General features: G+C 38.4%; 1 protein-coding gene across 1 annotated transcript; it reads right to left on the bottom strand.

Annotated features, from left to right (window-relative positions):
- Window positions 1-2571: 2571 nt before the first annotated feature.
- LOC104458912 (mitogen-activated protein kinase kinase kinase 5-like) lies at window positions 2572-23590 on the bottom strand (the record flags this gene model as incomplete). The annotated part of the gene is made up of 15 exons (XM_010080776.1): window positions 2572-3303; window positions 4124-4200; window positions 5012-5124; window positions 6027-6139; window positions 8062-8302; window positions 10717-10822; window positions 14262-14447; window positions 17435-17603; window positions 17704-17881; window positions 19251-19271; window positions 20049-20226; window positions 20706-20863; window positions 21846-21951; window positions 22648-22784; window positions 23463-23590. Coding segments are annotated over 15 exons (1972 nt in total), but the record flags the coding sequence as incomplete, so codon positions are not given.
- Between the last annotated feature and the right edge of the window lie 1026 nt (window positions 23591-24616).

The following is a 24616-nucleotide window of genomic DNA, read 5'->3' as shown; positions in this document are numbered from 1 at the left end:
TTTTTTTTCCTCCTCCGAGGGGCTCCCGCCGCATTGGCACAGCTCATTAGGTACCGGCGCGGAGGGTAGCGGCAGTTTTTTGGGGTAATTACCCATTCCCCGCGGGTGTCTCGACAGGAGGTGGAAGCAGTGGTGGCCGCATCGTTTGGGAAGGCACAGTACTGCTGTAGTCTTGTTATTGCAGCACACGCTTTCAAACAGCCGGGTGTAGGTACCCTGAGCTTCCTGCAATGCCTGGCTTCCAAAAAACGGCTCCGTGAAGAGCTGTCAGTGTACTTGTCCTTGCTGTAAAGGTCAGAGTCTTGTTACCTTTCCTGCGAGTTTGCCTAAACTTGCCCTAACCTGCTTTCCCGAGTCATAACAGGGTTTCTCTTAAAAGCATTCTAGGTCTGGGTTAAAACATCATTTCATTCTGCATCTGCTTGCAGGTAGTACCAATCATTAAAACTACAGCTGAAACAGTAAATCCAGGGGGAACTCATGGCACACAGCTGTGACATGCCTGCAGGCAAGCAGATGGAGAGGTGCAGCTCGCTCCGTGTGGCACACTGGACAAAGCAAACTTCTGCCACTCTGCAGAACGCCCTCCTTTTGCAAACAGCTAAGTTCACAGTGTGAGGTCTTCTTCCAAGGGAAGCAAGGATGAATGTTTTGTTGCACTAGGAGCTATTTGTGCTCTAAAACTGAAGGCGCTGAGGCTTGGATGATAAACATGCCTTGTGGTTTCTGGGCAAGAGTGTTTGTGATACAAGAACAGGCCGGGCTCTATGCTGTGAAAGGTGCAAGAGACTCCAAAATTGGCACTGCCTTGGTCAAGTTTTCACTTCTGCATTCTGCCTGGTTCTCTTAACAGGGGTGGAAAGGTGTCTCTGTCAGCAACAGCACTAGGGAAGGACCAAGAGGCTATCCAAGCTCAAAGGGAGTGGTATACCCTATAGTCAAAAGGTTGCCCTTGGCAAAATCCTGCACTATAACATGATGTGTCCTTACAACATAATCTCAAATCCCTCACTTGTGGTCCATATAGGAATCCTCCAGCATATTCAGGGAGCCAGGCTGAGGAAGCCCAGGCTGACGTGTCTGATGCACCCTGTTCCAGAATGTTTCTTCACATTCTAAGGATATAAAAAGTAAATGTGTCTCGCACCACCTGTATGAAGTAGCCTGAAGTAGGGATATTACATATGCTTTTGTGCACAGATGGATAAGTTGTGCTGTTCAGGGAACCACATTCAGCCCAGTTCAGGACCTCTCAGGTAGTAGAAGCACACTTGTCCCAGACTAGGCATGCATTGTACTTGATGTAATCTTACAGCTGAGACTACAGAACTGATTTCTGAGCAGCTCTGCAGAAGCCACCTGGGGTCTAGTGAGGCCACACTACAGGAATTCTCAGCTGGTGGCAGGGTAGGTCTGGTGGAGACATTAAAATGATTCCTCGATCACACTCCCTTCTATTACACATAGCTGGCATTACTGAGCACCCTGAGTCATAGATAATAGAGAACAGGCTGCAAAGTATCAACACACAAATAAAGCAATGCAGTTACATTATGGTCTATTCATGCTGCATGAAATCCGAGGTTTTCAAACTATAGTCATGGACTGATAGAGCATCCTGTTTGACACAAAAATCAAACTAGGGGAGTTCATTGTCCTAGGGTCACTTTTCCATGAGTAGAGTTTTTTATTTTGCTTGCTTTATGTTTTCAAAGTCAACCTCCACCACTGGTCTTTCCAGTGCTTAATACTACCTTGAAATTGTTCTATTTTCTGCTGTAATAGCTACTGTTTAACAATTTCTTCTGCTATGTTTCTTCTGAAATGTAGTTATGTTTTGGAACAAGTTGAATCTATCTGTGCCCAAACATCAGTGGAACCATCTTCAGAGTAAAAAAATCTGACTAAAATTATTTAATCTACTGTTCTTTGTTTGGCCTATTTTTTTAATACATAGTTGTTGGCTTTTAGTCAGCAAAGATCACTAGATACATGTTAGGACAACATGTCTATGTTTAGAAAAAAACCTTAGTTTTCTTTGAAAATACTGGCTAGACCTGAAAAATTCAGGGCAGAAGCTGTTCCCTGATTACCAAGGCTTATGAAGAAAGAAACAGCTTCTGTCCAGGCAAGTCTTACTCACAATGGAATTTTTTGCAGCTGCCCCACAATAATCTGATGATACCTGGTGCTAGAAGGCTGGCGTGACAATGAGAGTGGGTGGACAGGGAATATCCCACCATCCTTTTTCACTGAATATGAGAAAAGCCATATTGCATAAACAAAACCAGAAGAAAACAGGCCACAATGACTACTCAGTGGATGGAGGCAAGAGCACAAAGAGAAGAATTTTGTTTGGCCCTGGCTTGTCAGTACAGGAATTAGACTGAACAGGAAAACTGAGAAAATATTCAATGCTATGATTAATCAAACTCAAATTACAGTAACTTTAACATGTGTCAGAAAGATTCCCTTGATACTCAATATGATTTTTTCTTCTTTTTTTATTCCAATATTTTCTAGTTCTACACCTTTATTATTAAAAATCCAAAAATATAGCAAAAAGTAAGTCTTAGGTTCTTTTTATTTTCAGCTGTGTACGTCAGAGGTAGCTTTAGAACAAGCTAACATTACTGTGGTTTAGGTGTGTGCAACTGGTACAGTTCAGTAGTACATAAACAACTCTAAAACAAATGCACCATAGAACTTAAATTACCAAAAATAAACAATATTAAACTGTGTAGGGCAGTAGGTAAAAACAATTACCTTTAGGTCTTGCACACTAAAAGAAAAATATCTAATTACGATTGAAATTATGAAGTTCTACTACAGATTATTGAGATATATTACAAAGAAAGAGAAACTTGAGAGGTTGTTGTCACATTTTGGTTTTGTTCCAGTGATGTGCAGTCACATGAAAGCTTAAATCAGTTTTTCATGAAATTAACATCTGGTTACTTTAACTACAATATTCCATGAGTTGGTAATGGTTTTTTTTGTGTTTTATTTATTTATTTTTTTAAAAACTTGCATGTAAAAACATTTAAAGTAAAATAATGTTGCATGTTGTTTACAGATTCCTTATGGATTATAGTTGGAAAAGCAGTCAGTAAGCTGCAGTGTTTTTAACATTGGTAAACAAATACTGGATTAAAGTGCAACAGTCCTTCTGACAGCACACCTGCTCTGTGCTGAAAGGAAACTTCTTCTTCTCTGCAGAGAAGTGAAGAAAAATTTCAGTGTCAGGCGTGTTTCTCTCGAAAATCAGTGATGGCCTTCCAGAGCGTACATAGCATTCCTCCTCTGTAAAAAAAAAAACGTAAAGATGCTCAGGTACAAAAGTACTCTCCAGCCTGAAGGCATTCCAACTTAGGCGCCTTCTGATTTTCTTGCTTTGGTTTTGACCAATGAAATTCAGTGGGAAGGCTGATCAAAGGTGAAATTCAACACGCGATACTCAAATAGAGAACAGAGTTCTTTTCTGATTACAGTACAGAGCAGTCTTTCCACTTTTCAGATGCCTGCTTTCTGGAATTCAGACTTCTGCTCTAAAGGACCTCCACAACCTACAGCAGACTTTCTACATTATAAAAGTGTCGATATGAAAAAATTTTACCACCCGCCTTTTTTTTTTTTTAGATTTTTATTTAGTAATTTATTTTTAAACTGACTGTGCACACACACAAGTGTTTGTTAACTTGTATTGTTTCTACTTAAACTTGGTTCTGCAGTGACCCACACACCTCGCATGATTAGATGAAATCTAGTGTTAGTCCATGAATAGTATTCCTGAAGTTTGATGATCATGAGAAACTACAGAAAGTTCTTCCATCTCTACCTTTTAAAATAAAAGCAAGGCTCTAATGGGATATCTAGTGTCTCCAGGGGTAAGGCTTTACTTGAAAAATTTTCCTTTGCTTTCCTTTAATAGGAAAGCTTATTTTAAAATTTAAACAGTATCGGCTGTTTATCAGGACTGCATCAGTATACAAAGACATACTGGAAACTGTTCTTATTTTAAATTAATACCACACAATCCAATAAATAGCTTAGTATCAGGTATTTGCTCATGTAACAAAATGCACTGCTGCTCAGTACTGTTCATTTAAGTGTGAAGCATTACCTCAGTCTCAAACATTTCAGATCATCTCGTGTCACATAGCAGAGAACATCCATTAATGTATAGTCTTCAGCCAAGAACTACAAAAAATAGAAGTTTAAGTTTAGAAGAAACCTAAATTGGGCCAAAATGTGGTACATGTAACAGATTAATCCACTTTGTTTCTAGAAATACAGTGAAACTACTTGGGTTTTATACTGTATACTCCACATTGGCATTCCAGGCACAACTTGAAAGGTGTAATGCTTTTACAGCTATTCAAACCTTTTGTCAACTGGTGTTTTTATTGTTATCACTGAGATCTCAGAGTCACAGACTTCAATGAACACAAATTAGAGAGTAATTAATACCACATTTCATCCATAAGGAAATTAAAAACAACAGTTAAGACCTGCCTTTTCAAAAGTGGCATCTACGTTTGATGTACTTGAATTTCAAGGAACCTTTGATCTGATCTGTAGGAGTGATAACTACATGCAGGTTTTCCTAAGTCAGCTGAAATTCTGAGATGCCCAACACCTCTAGCATTATATAATTTGCTGCAGAGCAGACTGATCTACTTCAGGAGATTTCACCTCAGCACAGTTAGCAAAGGGTGAACATGTATCCTGTATTCAGGGTATAATCAGCAGGAACTGCTGCAATGTGTAAAGACACTAAAAAATTATGAACCAAAGCAATACTGTTTACCAGGACATTTTATTCCCTTATTCCTAATCAGACATAGGAATCATTAACAATATTTTTATGAAGGCCTTCATATTCACGACTTTTTCCTATCCTCTGAAAACACATTCATCTCTGAAAATGTGCTAAAGTAATTTAAAAGGTTTCATATCTTGCATGGAGTCACAAAACAGTACTGCAGCTGTGTCAGAGAATCATTGCTACCTTGTTTATCGTGGCCTCATCAGCTCCGTGAACGGTCAGCCAGTTTATGAGATCAGGGTCTTCGGTCCCTGTGCCAGTGGAACGATGATGACAGACAGACAAGCCAGGAATATCTAGAACAAGCATTTTTGAGAAAAAGGTTTTGTGTTGCCAAGGCAACCTCTTGTCATTTGTGACTGCTGAAGCGCTTTCTTCAGTGAGCTTTCCCTTCAAGCTTAGAATACCAGTATCCCCATAAAGATAAATGTAAATTCCCAAAGCACACACTTAATTACAGTTTATAGACAGTTATACACTAATTACTCTACTTGGTTAGGAGCACATTTAAAGTAGTGTGAACACTGATACAGCGACATTTTCTGTCCTCTTCAGAAAATAACTTTACTAGTACAAGACACATCAGTTTCACTGTAACTGTTTCTACACCAAGGCTGTTGCATCAATTTAACTAAACAGTTCAGCATAACTCATACAATTGGTGCACAGGCAACGCCTTAGACTGAGGATCAGCTGCTTTTGGAAAGCAACACTTCTTTGAAGCACATTACACCAAAACATGAAACCACACTAGCAATTCCACCTTCTTCAGGGCAGATACATATCAAACTCAGCTTCCCTCAGTAAGCCTTAAGTTGTGTTTACATCTCACTGATTAGATCCTCTTGAACTTTCTGTGTAACAACTGGAACAGTCTGTAATTCAAAGAACACATACCTACACATACTAGATTATCCTCTTTAGAAATAATATTTATTCTGTACAATATGAGCCTTGTACTCTTACATATAATCACAATCAAAAATATTTAAATCATACCGTTCTTTGTACTGTGATTAACAAATTCAGTAATTTGTTTCCACAACATACATTCTTACTTCAAAGCAAACCCCACCAGACGCAGCACAGCGAAGCATCTTTGCTGAGACTGGCTCAATAAAAAGAACAGAAGTTTAGCTGCCACTGTCTTCGTCTATAGCCAGTATGAAACTTTTCTTTGAAAACTCTTCTCACTTACCTATTGGCTGTGACCTAAGCCGTAGGTTTCTGATCTCTTGATCTTTTTCTTCTATAGCTTGATGTAAGAGGACTTGAAATTCTCTCTCCTTTTGAACCAACTCCTCCAATAACCTGTGAAGTCATGGGAAGGAAGCACACATTTCCTTAAGTAGTCTCAAATTTTCAGGAAAGCAAAGATGTTACTACACTTAAACTAGAGATCTTGTGGACAGAGACAAGGACAGACTTCTTCAGCCTTCATAGGAATATCCTCTCACTATAGATTTATTATGACCTATATCAATGCATAAACATCCACTGATTCCTAAAGCGATAGCTCTCTTAAAAAAAAAAAAAGCCCCAAACACACCAGCCTCCATATATACATCCACCCACTAAACAGATGCTATGGGACCAAATGTCAGTGGAATTTCTACAGCCAGCATTCTCTTTTAAACAAAGCTGTGTAACTGAGAAGAACAAGTATTGAAGTGACTCATAAACCAAGGGCTAAACTTTGTGACATAATCTGTTGTAAGGAAAAATGCCAGTTCACAGCTCTCCAGCAGACATTTTCAAAGGTATGACAAGGGCGGACCTCTGATGAAAATGTGGTGAAAATTTATGGTTGCATTTCTTAAGTGGGGAAAATAACATTCTCATCCACACAAGGGCTGTCCCTTCCTCACATACCAGATACTTTGTGCCTACCCTTCTGTGCTATATGAAGAGTGAGAAAAGAGGAGGGTGAAAGAGGAACTGCTGCAATTTGTTATTTTAGAAAAGCATTTTAGTAAAAAGGAGGACTTGTGAACAATGAGTATGCAGGAACCTGGTCAGAGAAATTGGACATGGAGAACACACTCATAAACCTATCACTGACTTCTGAGCCTTAGGAAGACAGCGCCTCTACAAATTGACCACTTCTGATGCTACTCCCTATCATAAACCTGGGAAGTAAAGGGAGCCAACCTGAATTACTTATGTATTTATTTAAGTGTATAAATAAGGCAATCAAAGTATTTCTCACTGTTCATCACAAACAGAAAAATGAGTTGTAACATAAGAGCTCAAAAATACCATACTTTATTAAAAACAGTGCAGTCTAATGAATTACTCTATGGCAAAATTCTTGGACACATTTAAAAGTGCAATTTAACCTTTTAATTTAAATTGGAACAATAACTACAAAGAATGTTCTAGCAGCATAACAACGGTCTTATTGAAGACATTCCCTTTCTATCAAGGTTATATTCAGAGTTTACTGAGGTCAGTAGGAAATCCAATGTCAAATAAGATGCTGCAAAAGCTAAAATATCTACTTTAAGCAAACTATCTGGTATATTTTAATGAAAACAAAATTATATGGAAAATTATTTGGATAAAATAACAGAGACAGATTTGTGTCTGACATTTCTTAAAGAAACAAAAACCCCAAAAGAACCACTTCTCAGGTTTAAAGTAGAATATGTATATTTCTGAAAAAATCCAATATCCAATTTTTTTGTTTGTTTCTTTTAAACAACGCATCTCTTTCTCTGATGAACAAAATCTATTTAATAAAAAGATAATTCTTGCTGGTAAGCACAGATCCTGCTGCTGTGAATTCTGCACACAAAACAAGTCTGAAGTAGGTTCCTTGAGTTCATGTGTGGCTGTTGACTAGCTTGAGTTCATTCCCCAAGAATAACTATAGAAAAGAACAGCAAGTTCTGCCTTAATGGAAACAAAACATAACACCCATTCATCAGCCAGACACAGCATATGAAGGAGAGAAAAAGCAGAAGCTTGGCAGTAAGCTCAATTTTTTCAGACCTTCCCTGAAAGGGCACCTGAAATCAAGACTGACCTTAACTTGCATCACTATTGTTCTGAAATGAATAAAACTAATACAAGTGATCAGTCATAGCTAAACAATGACCCTCATTTAAATTAACAACTTGCCATACTATGGAATTTTGATACTATCACTAGTATTCTACCACATATATTTTAAAAGTGAAACAATATATACTGTCCCAAGTAGGCTAGTGTCTCCTGATGTCCAGACTTACCGGTTTGTCTCTAATTTTAGCCTGCCCAGCTGGACACTCAGGGATCTGTGAGCAGCCTGGGAATCATGTGATACTGTAGAGCTGAGTGTGCTGACACCTGAGGTAGCTACTGCATCTTCCATGACAATGCGAGGCTGTTGGATGGTTTGATTCTGTGGCTGTTCATCTTGATCTTCAACTTCTATATCTTCTGGGTCTGCTGTATCGCTTTCAGATGCAAGACTAAAATGTGGCCTCAATTCTATTAGTAACATTAAAATATAAGCAAAAGAAAAAAAAACATTAAAGATGTTAAACATTAGTTAAACACTAAAACAAAAGCAGACCTAAGTGACTATTTACAGATGATCCTACAGCTTTGCTTAAACCAGACCTGAAATTTCTGTAGCAAGAGAACAGATTATATTTTCCAGGGGTTTAAGACCCCCTCAGACCATAACAGCATCTTACTTTATGCTGATTATTATTCAGCCTATTGAATGTTCAAAAGCTCTATAAAACAAAAATCTGGATGAACAGGATTCCAGATTTGGCTAGCATTTAATGCCAAATTGTGCTGAAGTACTATGTGCAGCAGAAGTACGTTCTTTTGCTTTATTCCATTCTCAGTGGTTTGTAATGTCGTATGTGTCTGATCTGAAATGTTTAATTAAACAAATAACCATTACTTCTCCTATATCCAACTATTCCTGTTTTCGCTCTTCTGGCATAGTTAGCATTCACTCATTATAAGAACACAATGTTTACCAAAAAATTGTATCCAAAGGTATAGAGAGGAAATAACAAACAGACCCCTTTCCTGACAACTAAAAGCAGCATGCTTCCCTTCTACGTATCAGAGAATACTGCCCGTTTTGAAATTATGCACATCCACAAACTGCGGATGCAAAGCTATATGTGTACTCTGGTTTCTGTTACTCCCTGTTTACCTACCAGAGCTTACCAGGTATGCAAGATATGTATACAAGAACTTCTACTCCTACAAAACCTATTAATAATTACAACAACATCTGTTTGTTAATTCTAACTAATCTCTAATAGAAATCTTTCTTCCTTTCTTCCTTCAATTGTGGCTTCCTACTGCTGAGCACTCCCTTTAGTCTCCTCACCAAAACATACTTTCTTCCTGAATCACACTTGGTTTTTGTAGGTTTTTGTCTGAAGAAATAACAAGTACATTTCTCTTCTTTACAAAAAGGACATTTGTTCCTTGATCCTCTTAATTTCAATGGTACATACTTTTTTCGAGGCTGAACATACTAAAATCAGTACAGCTGTGCTTCCTCAAAATTAAAGAAAGCAGATTTATTATATAGCAGTTACCCAAATATTGCTAGGCAAATATGTCTGACTTTGCTTTGAACTTCTGCATTAGGCTAATAAGAACAGAAGTTCACTTTGCCATTGTTCACCACCAGGCAGTAAAACTATACATCATCTCTCCTAAAACATCCCATAACTTAGAAGTGTCAAGGCCACAGATAAATCTTCACATCATTCATGGGGAACAACAAAAACAAAAAAAAAAAAAATAAAAAAAAAAGAAGAGTCAGACAAAGGCAAGGGGAGGGCAATCAGAAGCAGGGGAAGGCACTTAGGGAAGAGGCAGATGAACAGTGCCTGAAAGCTACACAGAGGCTTTTGTTGAAGGTTGGCCATGTACAATTAATGCTGATACTGCTGTATGGGGGAAGAATCATCTGTTAAAGGGGAATTCCACAGTACTCCTATTCTACAGCCTGTTAAAGGTGTTCAATGTTCTAATCTAAAAAGACAGATCTTCCTTATGACTCGAAAGTAACACAGAAACCCTATTTGTGCCTTGCTGGCTGCACTGGGGATACAGAAAATACCAAGGAGAACAGGAAGGCTCTAACTTCTGTTGGAATTTTCAGATCCCCTTGTTGATAATTTAAGACTTAATCTACCGCAGAAAACAGGAACCTAAGTATTCTGACTTCAGATTTAAAGCATTAGATCATATATTTGACAATTTCACCATTAATTCTTTTTGTAGGGAACAAGGAAATCACAAGCTTAGAAGTTAAGAAGCAGCAGAGAAACTACCTCTGGGAATAAGTGGAGTAACAGTAGAATAGGAATAAGTAGAGTAATAACAGAATGGGCTACAGTTTCTTCTACAGACTCCTTCCCTCAGCTAAGCCATGCATTCTACTTCCACAACATTCAAAATGCAATATTCAAACTGCAGACACTACAGATTTTTATATTTTTTTTCCTTTAGACAGCTTCTGACCAGGAGACAGAGATTTACTTTTGAGCACTCCAAAAGGCACATCATTAATCTGCACTTTGTAAAACACCTTCCAAAATTGACACGTGCTGGCAAGTGGTCTGTCCTTCAGATTTCAAGAGGCAGCATTGTGCACCTCAAAAACTGGGCCCCAGAGCACCTTAGCCTACTACTGCTCACTGCATTGCAGGGTTGTTCAGATTACACACCTTGGAAAGGTGCTTTCCAAAATAACTTGGACAATACACCGATTAGTTTTTGAGTTGCAAAACAGACAGTGAACAGGAAAAAGGCCACTGGTGGTTTCAAAAATCTTAAGTGAAGCATCACAATCACAGCTCTAAAGCATGTTTAAAGAGATCAGCTAATAAATATTTACTGAGTATTAAGAAATTACTCACCTGGGACCAGAATAGTAATAGCAGTCTGCACAGCTTTCCTGATTATGCTGTCCAATGCAAACATCCAATGTGGCTTGATGTTATGATTTCTGAGAACTTTATTGACCTATCATCAGATAATTCAGTTCAGATGCTACATCCCTCCACAACTTAAAACTATAATACATGACAACATTATAAAAAGTGTTTGAACTTACAGATGCTGTATCAAAGCAGGTGATTAAAACCATTTCATGCTGTCATTAAATGAAGAAAATAGCAAAACTGCCAACTTCCACCATTTTATTAAAGTCATGCAATATTTTCTATTTTTTTATCAAGTACTAGGTTCCTGTGTTAGGTGTTTTTCGATGACTGAGATACTGAAGTTTATTTAGCCTTCGTGGGTGTGGAGATAAATTTAAAAAGAATGGGAGCAAGGCAAACACCAAGGATCATATTATGAAAGGCTTGTAACTTAAGCTAAGTAATCTTGTTATTTTTTTGGCATCATTTTCACTGCTTGCTCTGAGCAATACTTATCTATTTTAAAGTACAATTGTAGGAAATATCAAAGAACTAATGTAATGCTACTCCTTCTTGATTCAGAAAATAGTTAACGTTAGTTTAAATAGTCAGGGGATTTCTTTTGTATGCTGTGCCATTTTCTCTTTCCTTCTACTTTGTACAGTCGGATCGCTTTCTACACTGGGTTGCTCCTAATTCCCTACAGGAATTGCTTTCAAACTGCTTTTAGCCATATTTCCAGGTGCCTCTACGGATGCTCCATGACACTTGCAAGAATGTCTCTACCTTGAGGGAATTGTTTTCCAACTCCCAAATGACAGGGGAGAAGCAGGTGGGGTGACAGTGCTACAATGAAATACCTAGCCACAGTCAGCAGCAACAGCACAAAACAGACTTGGATTTGTTTTCCAGGCACTGAAGCAGTCCAAAGCAACAGAGTGTGTAGAAGCAGAACTCGAGAATTTGCAGGAAGATACAAATGTAACTGTATTTAGAAAACTAAGTTACACAAAGCTTTATAAAAAGAGTAGCAACTACAGCTTAACTAAAACATGTGGCAAGAGGATATTTCGCTCAGGTCTTCCTAAAAAAAAGAGATTAGGTTAATCCTCTCACATTGTGATAACCTCTCTGTAAAAAATGACTGAAGTTACACAAATTATGCCCTCAAGATGTGCAAGAGTCAATAAATGCTATTAATCATGTTATTATTGCTGCCCCAAAGCAAAAGTATTCACTCATGCAGTGATTTATGTAGGTACCTGTAACTGGTTTTGTCTGGGATAGAGTTAATTTTCTTCACAGCAGCCCACACGGTGCTGTGTGACTCAAACTCAGCACTGTGAGACTGGTGACTCAAACAGCCCTGATAACACACCCATGTCTTAACTATCACTGAGCAGAGCTTACACAGCCTCCAGGCCTTCTCTGTTCCTTAAGCTGCCCCACAGCAGGCTGGTGGTAGACAAAAGGCTCGAAGGGGACACAGCCAGGACAGCTGACTTGAACTGCCTGAAGAAATATTCCATTCTCTAGGACATCACGCTCCGCAACAGAACTGGAGGGGTAGTTTTTCCGAAGGAGCCGTTGATGAGGGACTGGCTGGGTGTTAGTCTATTGCTGGCAAGTGATTGCTTTTGCATCACTTGTGGGGTTTGTTGTTTGGGTTTGGTTTGAGGTTTTTTTTTTTCCCCTTCACTTATTAAAGAGTCTTTATCTTGACCCACAAGTTTTCTTTTTGGTCTTCTGATTCCCTTCCCCCATCCCACTGGAAGGGAGTGAAGGAGAAACTGGGTAGGGGCTTTCCTGGACCTGCCAGCCAGGGTGAACCCACCACAGTACCTCTGTGTTCTTGATTCTGTTGTCAACGGCCACGAGATGGCACTTGGACACTGCGCTTGGACTTGGGGTGCTGTCAGCTTTACAGCACGAAGCCACTTTTTCTTGGTTGCTCTGATGAGGCTATTGTGATTATTAAACCCAGTTACCTGAGATTACCTTATTAAGTCCTGAGATCAAGGGAATTACTTTCCCTCACTGTTACCAATATCCCAGGCTCTGCAGTATCTGAGGTCTTGATACTGATCTGGATTTTAGTGTTCTACTAGAGAAATCCAATGTAGGTCCAAAAAATTAAGACTGGGGACATACAGAGAAAAGTTTTTCTTTGAACTTTCTGTGGGTTATCTTAGTTATAAGTAGAGAGATAGTAATCAGAGACACTTATCAGTTAAAAACCAGCATCTTGTAATGATGAAGTTAACAGAAGAGGGTAAAATTTTTATGGAAAAGAACATGACTCAGGAAATTACCACGAAACAACTGATGCCCAGCAACATCTCCATCAAAAAACCAACCCAGATATTTTTACTTTTCCCCCCTCAATTTTTTTTTTTTTTTTTTTTACTTTGCATGTTTGGTTTTTTCTTCCAAGTGTCAAAACAGTAAAGTGAGGCTACGTAGAACGGAGAGCTGAAGCGTACTCAAAGTGAAAACTCAGTGAGAAAACTTTCATTTGTAGAAACCTCTCTTTTACAGACTCATTACACACATTAGGTTTTTGTAAACACCACCTAATTCTTGCCAGTGTAGACTGTGCAACAAACAGTTTACATGCTACGCAATCCTTCCTGACAGCTCTTTTACTTGTCAGGGTGTCCCAGGTTTAAATTAGAACAGAATCATCCACCTCAAATGCCTACTTGAATTGTCATTTCATTTTTAATACACGACTTCAGTCAGGACAAGTTATGCCCAGCACAGCTGCACCCTCCCATGTTGGTTATTCATCTTAATGATGAAGTCTAATTGCTTGTGAACTAACATTTAAATACATAGCGTAGGAAAGAAAAAGACATTTGCGTTTGGTAAACTAGCTATTTAAAGGGTATCCACATGTGTGGTTGCTCACTGTAGAAATAATAAATTCTGCATTAATTAATTACTGACAGAAAAGTAACCTTCCTTCTTATCCTGCTTACTATAAATTGAAATGAAAATGTCTAGTTCAGCAGAAATCTGCTAACCAAAAATACTAGAATAAGAACTCAATACAATATTATAAGGTAGACAGATGACTACTGGGGGCATTAAGTGGTTTATGTATTAGTTTATAAGAGAAGTCAAATTCAAGAGATCTGCATTTACGTAAGATAAAAACCTGACATTCAGCGTTGGTTTACCAGAAAACCCTCTAAAATTAGATTTTTTTTTTAAAAAAAGACTTTCCTGCTTTAGAATTATGACATAATGTTTACACAGCTATGCTGAACCTTCTAGATTTTTAATCAGCAAAATCTCAACAGCTATGTTCAGAGTCTGTGTCCTGCCAAAGGATCACATGGCAACCCAACCAAGTCATGGCTGTGGGCTGGGTTTTTGTTATTACAGTTTCAAAGCCCTCAAATGTTATTGTTTCAGTAACTCTGGATAGAAGTTAAGGAAGTTCTGTTTGTTTCTGGCTTCTAGCTTTTCTTTTTTTTTTTTTTTTTTTTGGCAGTTCTGGTGCACAAAAGCTCTTTGTAAAGATGACAACTTACAGCATCTTGAAAACCAAACAGCACAAGCTGCACTTGACTGATACCATGGCTGTCAAAGTCTAACTCCAGTTTCAGTTTTGAAAGAGTGGTTGCAATGATTTTACGATCAGTGGAGCGTACAAACTCTCTGAGGCTGGAAACGAGCGTTGTGATATGTTCCCATTTTAGCTTGGGCTCTTCGGCTCCCTGGTAGAAGAGAGAGAAAAATAAATAGTTTTGACAGCCATCTTTTGAAACTTACACCCAGAGGGACTTTGCCCAATAACATCAGTTGGCAATATGGATTTTCAGAAACTCTGCTGATACAGCTAAGGGAAAGGTGCAGCTGCAGGTCAGATAACAGTAGCAGCATAACCACAGCAGCACCGAACTCTATCGCTGAGCTCCCTGTTAAGGCAGATTACTTGATGAGCAAGTAGCTGACTTTGTTTTACATCGGTTGCTGAAGTATATGTGTACACTATATTCTATATGTCTCATTGCACAAGAGTGAAAAGATACAAATATACTGTGTACTGAATACTACAAATTACTCTTAATTGCAAACAAATACATATTTGCAATGCCTCTAATTTCCAAGTACCTCTGAGAGACAACATGCAAACTTGCACAGCAGCATTTAAAAAAAAAAAAAAAGATTAGTCAAAGCTACCTAGAAGGCTCAGAAAGAGACTCATTCTTTCCTATGTAATCTCCCTTGATACAGAACTTTTACACTTACATATTCTTAGAGCAGGTATACAAATCTCTCACCTTTCTATTATAAATATTCATGTGCCTATTTTTAAAAGCTTTTGTGTTTTTGCATGAGCTACCAAAGTATCAAAAAAGCTCAAAAGCATTCATCAGAATAATCAGCATAAGTAACTAGGAAGCAGAGGACTATGCTTACTCTCTAAAGTTACGCCAACTAAATACAAACTCAATTCCAAATCTTGAAAAGAAAAATATACTAGTTGTTCAACATGAAGTATTAGATCCTTACTCTGAAGGAAGTAATTATTTATATAGACTAAAGATACCTAACATTGATTTCTGTAAGAGAAGGACATATGGTGTTTGGTTCTGTTGTATTTGCCAGTTTTATGCCATGGATGTTACAGCTGGCTAGATACCAAGAACTCTGTTTGCCAATAAAATTGAGGTTAAAACTATAGCTAATTAATTCTGATCAGTATAAAGTAAAGATAATTTGATTATTTAAGAGAGAGAGAAACAAAAAAAAAACCAAAAAAAAAAAAAGAAAAAGCTCTAAAGCACTCAAACATTCCACTGACTAAAGTAGCAATTTCTGACATAAAAGATCCCAGCCTCTGATCCTGATCTGCTTTGATTTGGAGAATTCACTTGATGATTCGCTATACTGAAGTGGATCCCCCACTCTGTCCTGCAGTAGCTGGTCTCCTTTTCACATAAACAACTGAAAAGCCATTTAGGCAGACACGTGCACACACAACACACTGCAGCCCTGGACTAGAAGATCCCAGTCTGTCAAGGCATGCTAGGGGCAGGGCAACCAGTATGGCTCCCTAACAAGGAATGGTGACCTATTTTGGGAGGGTCATTCTCTTCCCCTAGCCCTCACACCCAATGACTTTGTTGAAATTGTTCTTATGAAAAGTTTTTGTGAAGGGAAAAGTGCTATCAAAGCCTAAATACTGATGTAGCCTAACAAGCAAGTCACGCTTCCATCTGTTGGTAAAATGCATTTAAGTACAACATAACAAGCAGACAACTCAACTTCCCCTTGACTGCAGTTACCAGCACCTTCTGGTGGTTTGAGTAAGCTTCCTACTCTTTGACCAGGGTCCCTCTTCTCAAGGGAGAAAACGGTGTCTGGGAGTCAAGAGTTCTGCATCCTCTTGAAGGGCAGACAGCGTGCTTTGAACTCTTTGGTTCCACAGCTCGCTGTCTTTCTGCTCCTACCTCAGGCTGTTCCAGCCCCAGCTGAGGAAGGAACAAAACACCAAGCATCCTCTCTGGATCTTGTGACTGAGTTTCAGCTCTCACAATCACCAATTATTCCTTTCATACACATGCTAACAACTGCGTCTGTTATAGCAACACCCTAGCAAAGCACAGATCATGGGCCTCTCTTACTGCCTTCTATTTTAAGACTTTCTACAGTTACCAGGACAACTCTGAGTTCCCCCCCTCCAAGAGTCAGAAGCTCTTTTATGGGTATGGCAGCAAATTCCAATTACATTAACTGTAGTACATGCATAAGAATCATATGCCCTTGCATCAGTTTCTAAACAGTACTATCTTTAGAAGATGAGTTGTCACATTTTTATACAAATGTGTTTTAGACCAGCAATACTTCACCTTGAGAATGAAGTGAGTCAATTAACTACTTAACACACACACGCATTATAAACAAGAACAAAAAAATAATGTCATCCAATTATGGTGCTGCAACATTCAGCGGTGTGGTCATGACCTGTAATTTATTCAGTGTCCTCCTGAACTGATACATCATAATGAATCATCCCCACAACGGAGTGCCCAAGGGTCATTGTGCAATTACTTTGCTGTTTGCTGTAGCTCCCACTATTACTCTGTCTTCCCTCCCCTGCATATGTGCCCTCCCCTCCATATGTGCTCCCAACTACTGTGAGAAATAGCTCTAATTTATTTTCTCCCTAGCCCCTCCTTTCCCCTTTTATGGCTGTTGGCTAAAAGGCAATGGTGTACCCATCAGTCCCATTTTTTTCTATGCAATAACCTAAGGCCAGAGAAGGCCAAAAGACCTAAACCTCCCTCTGTCAAACCCGTCAGCCAGAAGACAGAACCCTAAAAGGGCAACAAAATAATCGCCTCCTGGGGATGATCTGTCTTACATGAGCTGATCTGACAGCCTCAGTTAGTCCCATCTGAGAATTGTTAGCAAAATATAATATAATGAAAACCTGTTTTTCTGTTGTCTGGCCAGCACTAAAATCCAGGTATATGTATAGTACTTACAAACAACAAAGGCATATGTAATGCAAGCCTATTTTTAACAACCCCAATAAAACAATAAACTGTGAAAGCTTACTATGGCGTATGCCTTTTAGTTTAATCAAACTTTATTTTTTGATTGCTTTACTATATGTAATTTCAAAAGTTCCATGTACTTGCAGGTAAGTCTTCAAATTGCATAAAATTTTGGCTGCCTTCTGAAATTACTGTACCTGAGCCAAAGCGTCCATCAAGTTCCTCACCACCTTCTCTTGGTCCTCAGTTAATATTCTGTGAAGGGTGGCTCTCCTTTCACTATCCTTCTTCAGCATGAAAAACCCAGAATCTTTCTCTTCAGGTGAAGGAGGTGCACTGTGATCCTCAAAATTTTCATCTGGGATGCTGAATGAAAGACACTCAGTGAAAAGAAACTTTATAAAAACCACACCAATGCACACATTCCTACACTACTGTGTAACATAAATGCCAAACAGCTCTTTACCTCAGAAAAAGGGACCGGATTCCCTTCCCATCTTTTTCTCCGTAGGATTTGGCTCTTGTTTTGAAAGAGAATGGATCAATTTTTAATTCTGTATCAGGTGAGACAGAACCATATTCACTGCTGCTACTTGTATCTTCCACCAGAACAGGGACAGGTAAGGATATACTCCGAAGATACTCTATTCATATTGGAATATTCAGAAATTAGAATTCAATAGTTGCATGACAGTTCTTAAGTGAAAAGGTTATTCTTTCAGAGGAAACAAACTCCAGGTCTTCCCCCACACTAATATAAAATATCAAAACCAAAATTTACAAAAAAACCTAAAGCTTATTCTTCTGGAACAGAGTTATCACTCAGTTATGTTTTTATTCAAAAGCTTAGAAATGCTGGGCTCTTTACAAGTTCACTTACAGAACTTCACTACTGCAGTGAACATGCATCTCACATCATCAGTATGCACTTTCATCAGTAACAACATGTTTCTACAGCGTAAGTCATCCAAGCACCTTCCTAAATCTTAATTCTATGTGTGTATATAAATATATAAATTTATATATACAATACATACCACAGAATCATTGAATGGTTTGGGTTGGAAGGGACCTTTAAAGATCATCAAGTTCCAACCCCCCTGCCATGGGCAGGGACACCTCCCACTAGACCAGGTTGCTCAAAGCCTCATCCAGCCTGGCCTTGAACACCTCCAGGGATGGGGCATCCACAGCTTCCCTGGCCAACCTGTTCCAGTGCCTCACCACCCTCACAGGAAAATATTTCTTCCTAATATCTAATCTAAATCTACCCCCTTCCAGTTTATAGCCATTATCCCTTGTTCTGTCACTATATACCCTTGTAAAAATTCCCATACATAAGTATATATACTAAAAAACATATAAGATACATTTCTTTATCAGATTATTTTGTACAAGTTTAATTAGTTCATAGTCTTTGATTAAGAACAAATACGCATATCAAGTCAGAACTTTTTAAAGCCACAGCCCACATTAGTGCTGCAAGTAACTATTCACACCATTTCACATGCACACATTTCAAAATGTACTTTGAGAGCAACTCAGAATGAAGGTAACAATGTGGTTGGTTTCTGCCCCCCTGCTTCCCAGTTCATTTTCTGGAAGAGTATCTTGTACCCAGGCCTGACAAGAGGTCTCAAATACATTCTGCTTTTCTCAGTTATAGAATAAAAATCTACGTTATCTTTCTCCACAAACCTTGGCTCTATTGCTACTATAAAACAGCCATTTGGTTTCCTGTTCCAATTTCCACTAAACAGCCCTGTAAAAACAATGCATCTCTTCAAGCCTGTATTACCTACTTGCCTAGATTACTAAACCATATTCTGGTAGGATTACAAACAGTAGTTTAAATTTGTGCAATGAATTAGGGCTTCCTAACAGACAAAAGTAACTTATTTGCATAATTGCACCCACTTTGCAACATTTTCGTGTGACAAATTATATCAGAATAAGTGATAACCACAGTATCTACACAGTTATGTTTTGATAGACAAGTTTGTTAAAACTCACCATTTGTGTTAGCTGAAAGAACTGTGGGAGAAAAGCACAGAAAAAAGAAAGTCAAATGTGCTGAAATTAACTGAGAAAATAAGCATAGTCTAAAGGATAACTCTCTTCCCATTTTTATGGACTATCTGGAATCTCTTGTCTGCAATCTCTAGAAGTCTAATTTATTGCAATTTAAAGTTAATTTTAATCCAAAGGAGAAGAAACCAAATTATAAGTGATCATCCAATGCCACCTCCTTTACCTGGTATTTTTATTTCTTTTAGGTATACAGAAGATATTTTCATATGTATATATGCACACACCTAAATGTGTAATTCATACCCTCAAAACTCCTTTGTTACTTTCCATAATTTAGAACACTACAGGAAATGAGTACATGAAACAACAAAAATGCAATGCATGCATATTTGCTATGGGACAAAAATTATTTTGCTCACATAGAAAACTCCCCTGAGGCTCAATACACAACCTTACACAAAATGTACTCTATGCAAACATTCTTTGAAAACATATGCAAATTTTTTTTTAAAAAAGCAACCACAAAAGCTGCATAAAACCATAAAGAGTCTTTTAGAAACCTTATTAGAAATATTTATATAAATCACCTCTGTGACAAGATGATAACAGAATTCTGCTACAACAGCGTTTCTTCAGCAAGCTGCTACGACAGAAGGTTACAGGTGGATGTTCACCTGGGATGGAGATCTGCTGTGTTCATCTTAAAGACTGAATCAGCAGTTTCAGGAAACAGTATTATCAACAAGAGAAGAATTCCAGATTGAGTTTAGCAACACTTACCTGAGAGCTTTGACGGAGACTTTCTTTTTTTGCTTGAAACCTTCAAGAATTCATCTATAAGTAGCTCATGTGCAAAAGCTCGTTTATCAGGATCTGGTTCAAAGCAGCGCAATATGAAAGCCTTGGCTTCTGCAGACATGGATTCAGGAATCTCTGGGTGTATTTTAAACATGCCCACCTGAGACAAACAAAGGGAGAAACAGTGGCCTGCAGTGTTATTTTCCCAAACATTCAATAGCATTAAAAAAGTGTTTAAATTGTAAAAGTGGTATATTGTCCTCAAGCTTTGATATTATCTTTCTGCAACCAGTTTATTGATTCAGACAAAAAAAACCTATTACAAACTGTATAAACAATTACATTTAAAAACCGCACTATTTCAAGTAGAGGCTCTCGCAAAGCAGAAAACTGCTTTTCTCAGTTGTGTGTTTTGTTTTTTTTTCCCAAACATCCAGGCAACTGAATAGTTGCTATTGCTCCACTACTCTCTTCAAAATGACTCAGCTGAATCAACTCATACTTCCTTACATCCTCACTAACCAAGCATTTCCTTTATCTTCTTTTCCTGCAATCTCTAACTCTACCTTCTCCAAGACAGTCATAAGATTTCCTGTGTTTACAAATATTGGTCTGAGCTGTACAAGAAAGATGCCTGACCTTAAACATAGCTGCTTGTGGTTCTCCCAGTTCATAGAACGGAGGCTTGCCTGTAGCCATCTCAATGATAGTGCAGCCCAAAGACCAGATGTCTGCAGCCTTCCCGTAGCCACGTGGCCCCTTGTCTATGATCTCCGGTGCCATATACTGAAGGGTGCCTGTTTAAAACATGCTCATTTTTTTACTTAGGTGCACTAATGAGGCAAAGAGATAGCTAAAGCACAAGAGGAACAAAATCACTGGGGTTTAAACAGTATTGAGAGAGTTAAAAAAAATACTCTTTATTATTCAAAAGTCAAAAATTTCCATATGTATTCTACACAAAATTCAAAATACTATTCAAAACATTACCTGTGCTAAAAGCATCTAATATCACCTACTGATCTGATCGCTTTTCAAAGTCAGTTACAATTATTAAGGGGTTTCAATAAGCTTTGGATCAGACTTAGTTTTAATTTACTATATTGTAGATTGAGATTAAAATAAGGAAGATCACTCTGAATTGCATCCAGAGAGGAAAAGGAAGTGAAACCTGAAATCTGAACCTAAAACAGCAAGCGACATGAACACTTTTTCTGAAGTATGGGAATCAACGTGGCGCATCTTTCTGCATTCTGTTCCATTTAGAGGAGAAATGGAAGAGCAGAGGAGGGAATTAGAATAACAGTCACTTCTCATTTTGCATAATTATTTAATGCAGTGTCACTGCACGATTTAACATCCAAATCAAAATACCAAGCCGAATGAGGACTGAGTTAATGACAGGCTCTGTAGGTAAGCAGTTCTGGAGATGAAGCCAGGATGTCCAAGCCAGTCATGAAAGAAAAAAAAGGTAGCCTTTGATCATCAAGATGAAAAAGGCATGGTCATAGAAGAGACAGACTCAAATATGACACAGGAAAAGATACAGCTCTTCTGTTGTAGAGGATTTTCACGTCTCAAGTGGAACTTCCAAACCAGCATTCTCTTTGAACAGTGCATCCAAGTACAGTGTACAGCTTAACATTAGGTATACAAAAACAGTTATTCTTGCAGCAACCTTTTAGATTGATTTCAAGTCAATGAAAGTTCAGCAACTGTGGATTCTGACCCTACATGCACAGTTCGAGTGAGGAAACAGAGTGTCCTCTAGAAACATACCAGTGAACGTTTCAGTACACGGGTTGATTCCTGCAAGTCTCTTTGAAGTTCCAAAGTCTGAAATCTTTAACACTCCACTGTACGTGTTGATAAGCACATTATCACCCTGAGGAACAGAACATTCAGAGCAATTATTTTTCTCTGCTGACTCTTCATCTAAGACTTCTTGCGCAGCCTGTTTCTCCAATGTACTCTTTAGTGAGTAACAATTACTTCCTAAGGCTCTTAAGAGGGGAGGTTAAAGAGGAATCAATAGTGTTCATGCCTTATGTAATCCCATTATCAGAAACTTCATCTCAGCATGAACTTCCCCTACTACCGGAATTCAGTTAAAAAATACTAAGAGAGGGGAAAAAGGCTGTTCTTGTTTTGTTTTGTGTTTTGGGGTGGGGTTTTTTTTGTTTTGGTTTGATTTTTTTTTAATGTCTTTTTTTTTTTAAAGGGAACTTTTTAATCTGCAGTCTCCTTGGAAAAGGAGCTAATACTCCATTCACAATCATCTTCACTTCTAATAAGCTTTTTTTCAAAGTTCGATCATGTAACTGAAAACAGAAATAAAAATATCCACTTTATCACATGTTAAGTGGCTATATGTCAATTCTTCTAAAATAAAATAAACAACATATTTTGTTGGTGCAATTCAAATTAATAATGGTTCACTCACCTAACCCACAGTTCAGAATTGCAGAGAGGGTATGTGACAACGAAGAACTTTCAGAAAAAAAGTCTTTAAATTATAGGACAAATACAAGGTTATGCAGTTACATAACACTACCAGGCTTAATTCTCTGCAAATACTTACCTTTATGTCTCGATGCACTATTTGATTATCATGGAGGTATTTTAATCCTTCAAGAATCTGCTTGGTGTAAAAGCCAATTGTCTGCTCATTATTTTTTAATGGTCCCCATTTTGATCGTAGAAGAGCAGAAAGGCTGCCTATAATTTTGGAGAGCAAAAAAAGTGAAAGTAGAAATCTAATTAAATTCTGCCTTCTCCCCCAAAGGAAAAAAAAGTAACAACAAACATCAGTCCCAAACCAAGCATAGGCACCTCTTCTATAACCAAAGGCCTCTACAGGAAAATGCTTACTTGCATCATCACCTGCCTGAGTAATTAAAAAGAGAGTCTCAGTATCTCCACTGGCTTCAGCTGCAGCAGATAAGCATCCAGCACCTCCACAGTCTCTCAAAAAGCTAAGCTCAAGAAGTGGGATCTTTGCTGCATCTGGCTGCTGAGAGTTCTTTGGTCTCAAACAGAAGCAACAATCACCAATTGCCATTCTCTTGTGCTAGGTACCCAAGGAGAGCTCAGCCATCTGAGGCTAGCTGCAGCCTTTCTAGTTGGATGACCACAGATCATCTCTGATCCATAGGGAAAAGGAGCTCGTGTGCCACAGAGCTGATCCAAACTGTGTCTACAGCACATCCGATGTAAATACTCAATAAGAGGACTCAAGAACCTTGAAGACAGTTTTCCCCATCAATTTAGGGAAGATATATTAAAGAATATTATATTTGCATTAAATATATCTTGCTGCAGTGCTATAGGTTTTATAATTTTACAATGTTAAAAAAAACCAACCAAACCAACCAACCAATCTCCCCCACAACTTACCACCTGGCACCTGTTCCATGAATATCTTAATGAAACCATTCTCACTAAGAGAGCCTAAATACTGGACAATGTTCTTATGTTTGAGATGCTTATGCAAAGCTATTTCTTCATGCAGAGGTTGGGAATACCTGGAAAGAAAAGAAGCCGCTTATTCAATATTGACCTTCAGGAAGAAAGTCTTGTGTTTACCATAGTAAACTGTGGTTTACACTGAAGATGACTATGTGTTAGATGCATTTAACAACAGTGGTTCTGACCACTGCACACTAAAAATCACGTAACCACATATAAATACACATAACATATAAAATATATATAATATTAATGTATGCAAACACACACAAAATGTTATAAATGTACATAGACAGACTGAGCAAAACAAAACTTGTGGAAAATGAACTCTCCAACTGAACTGGAAGAGAATAAACAGTTGGGCAAGTGGTTTGATTCAGACCAGTGCCAAAATGAACCAGTAAACCAGGAACTCAGTGTATAATTGAAACCACCTCAATAATGAAAACAAATCACCATTTAAATTTTAATTGAAGTAGAAGTCTTATCTGAAAGCAAGAGTGGATAGCTATCAGAGTAAGAAGACAGGAGTCATTTCATGGGGAGGTATTCAGAAGAACTGATCAAAACCATCTCATCAAACGTAATTGAGTCCTAGGTAAGATATTTTTCAGAGATGTAAGCTTTTCAGCAGTCTTTTAGCCAAGAAGGTTCTAGAGTCCAGATCCTTCTCCAGCGCGGAACACCCCTGAGCTCAGCAGCTGCCCTGCTCCCTGGGCAGCCCTAACGCTCTCCTTCCAACCATGGGCAAATCACGCACACCCTAGCGGGTCAGCTGCCAGGTTCTGGGTATTGTCTGGCAAAACGTAGACAATATGCCGAGAATCTGGCAGCTATTTTCACTAAAGCACTAATGACCGCAGCCAGGCTTGCAAGGTAACTGAAAGAGAGTAAGGACCCAGACCTCCTTCCATCAGTCCAGGCATCAGAAGTTGCTGCAGAGTCTTGAGCAAGTGGAGGACATATTCAGATGCTGACACTCAGGGAGTACTAAACATCACTGCAAACGCAACCTTGCAGCTATTTGCCACTGAAAAGACTAGTTTTACCGCCATCGGGTAGTGAGATGGATGGTGAACTGG

Source organism: Pterocles gutturalis, unplaced genomic scaffold (assembly GCF_000699245.1).
Source record: "Pterocles gutturalis isolate BGI_N339 unplaced genomic scaffold, ASM69924v1 scaffold38404, whole genome shotgun sequence".
In the NCBI taxonomy this organism is placed as follows: Eukaryota; Metazoa; Chordata; class Aves; order Pterocliformes; family Pteroclidae; genus Pterocles; species Pterocles gutturalis.
Note: the sequence above shows the minus strand (reverse complement) of the source record. Positions and strands in the feature narration are given on the sequence as shown.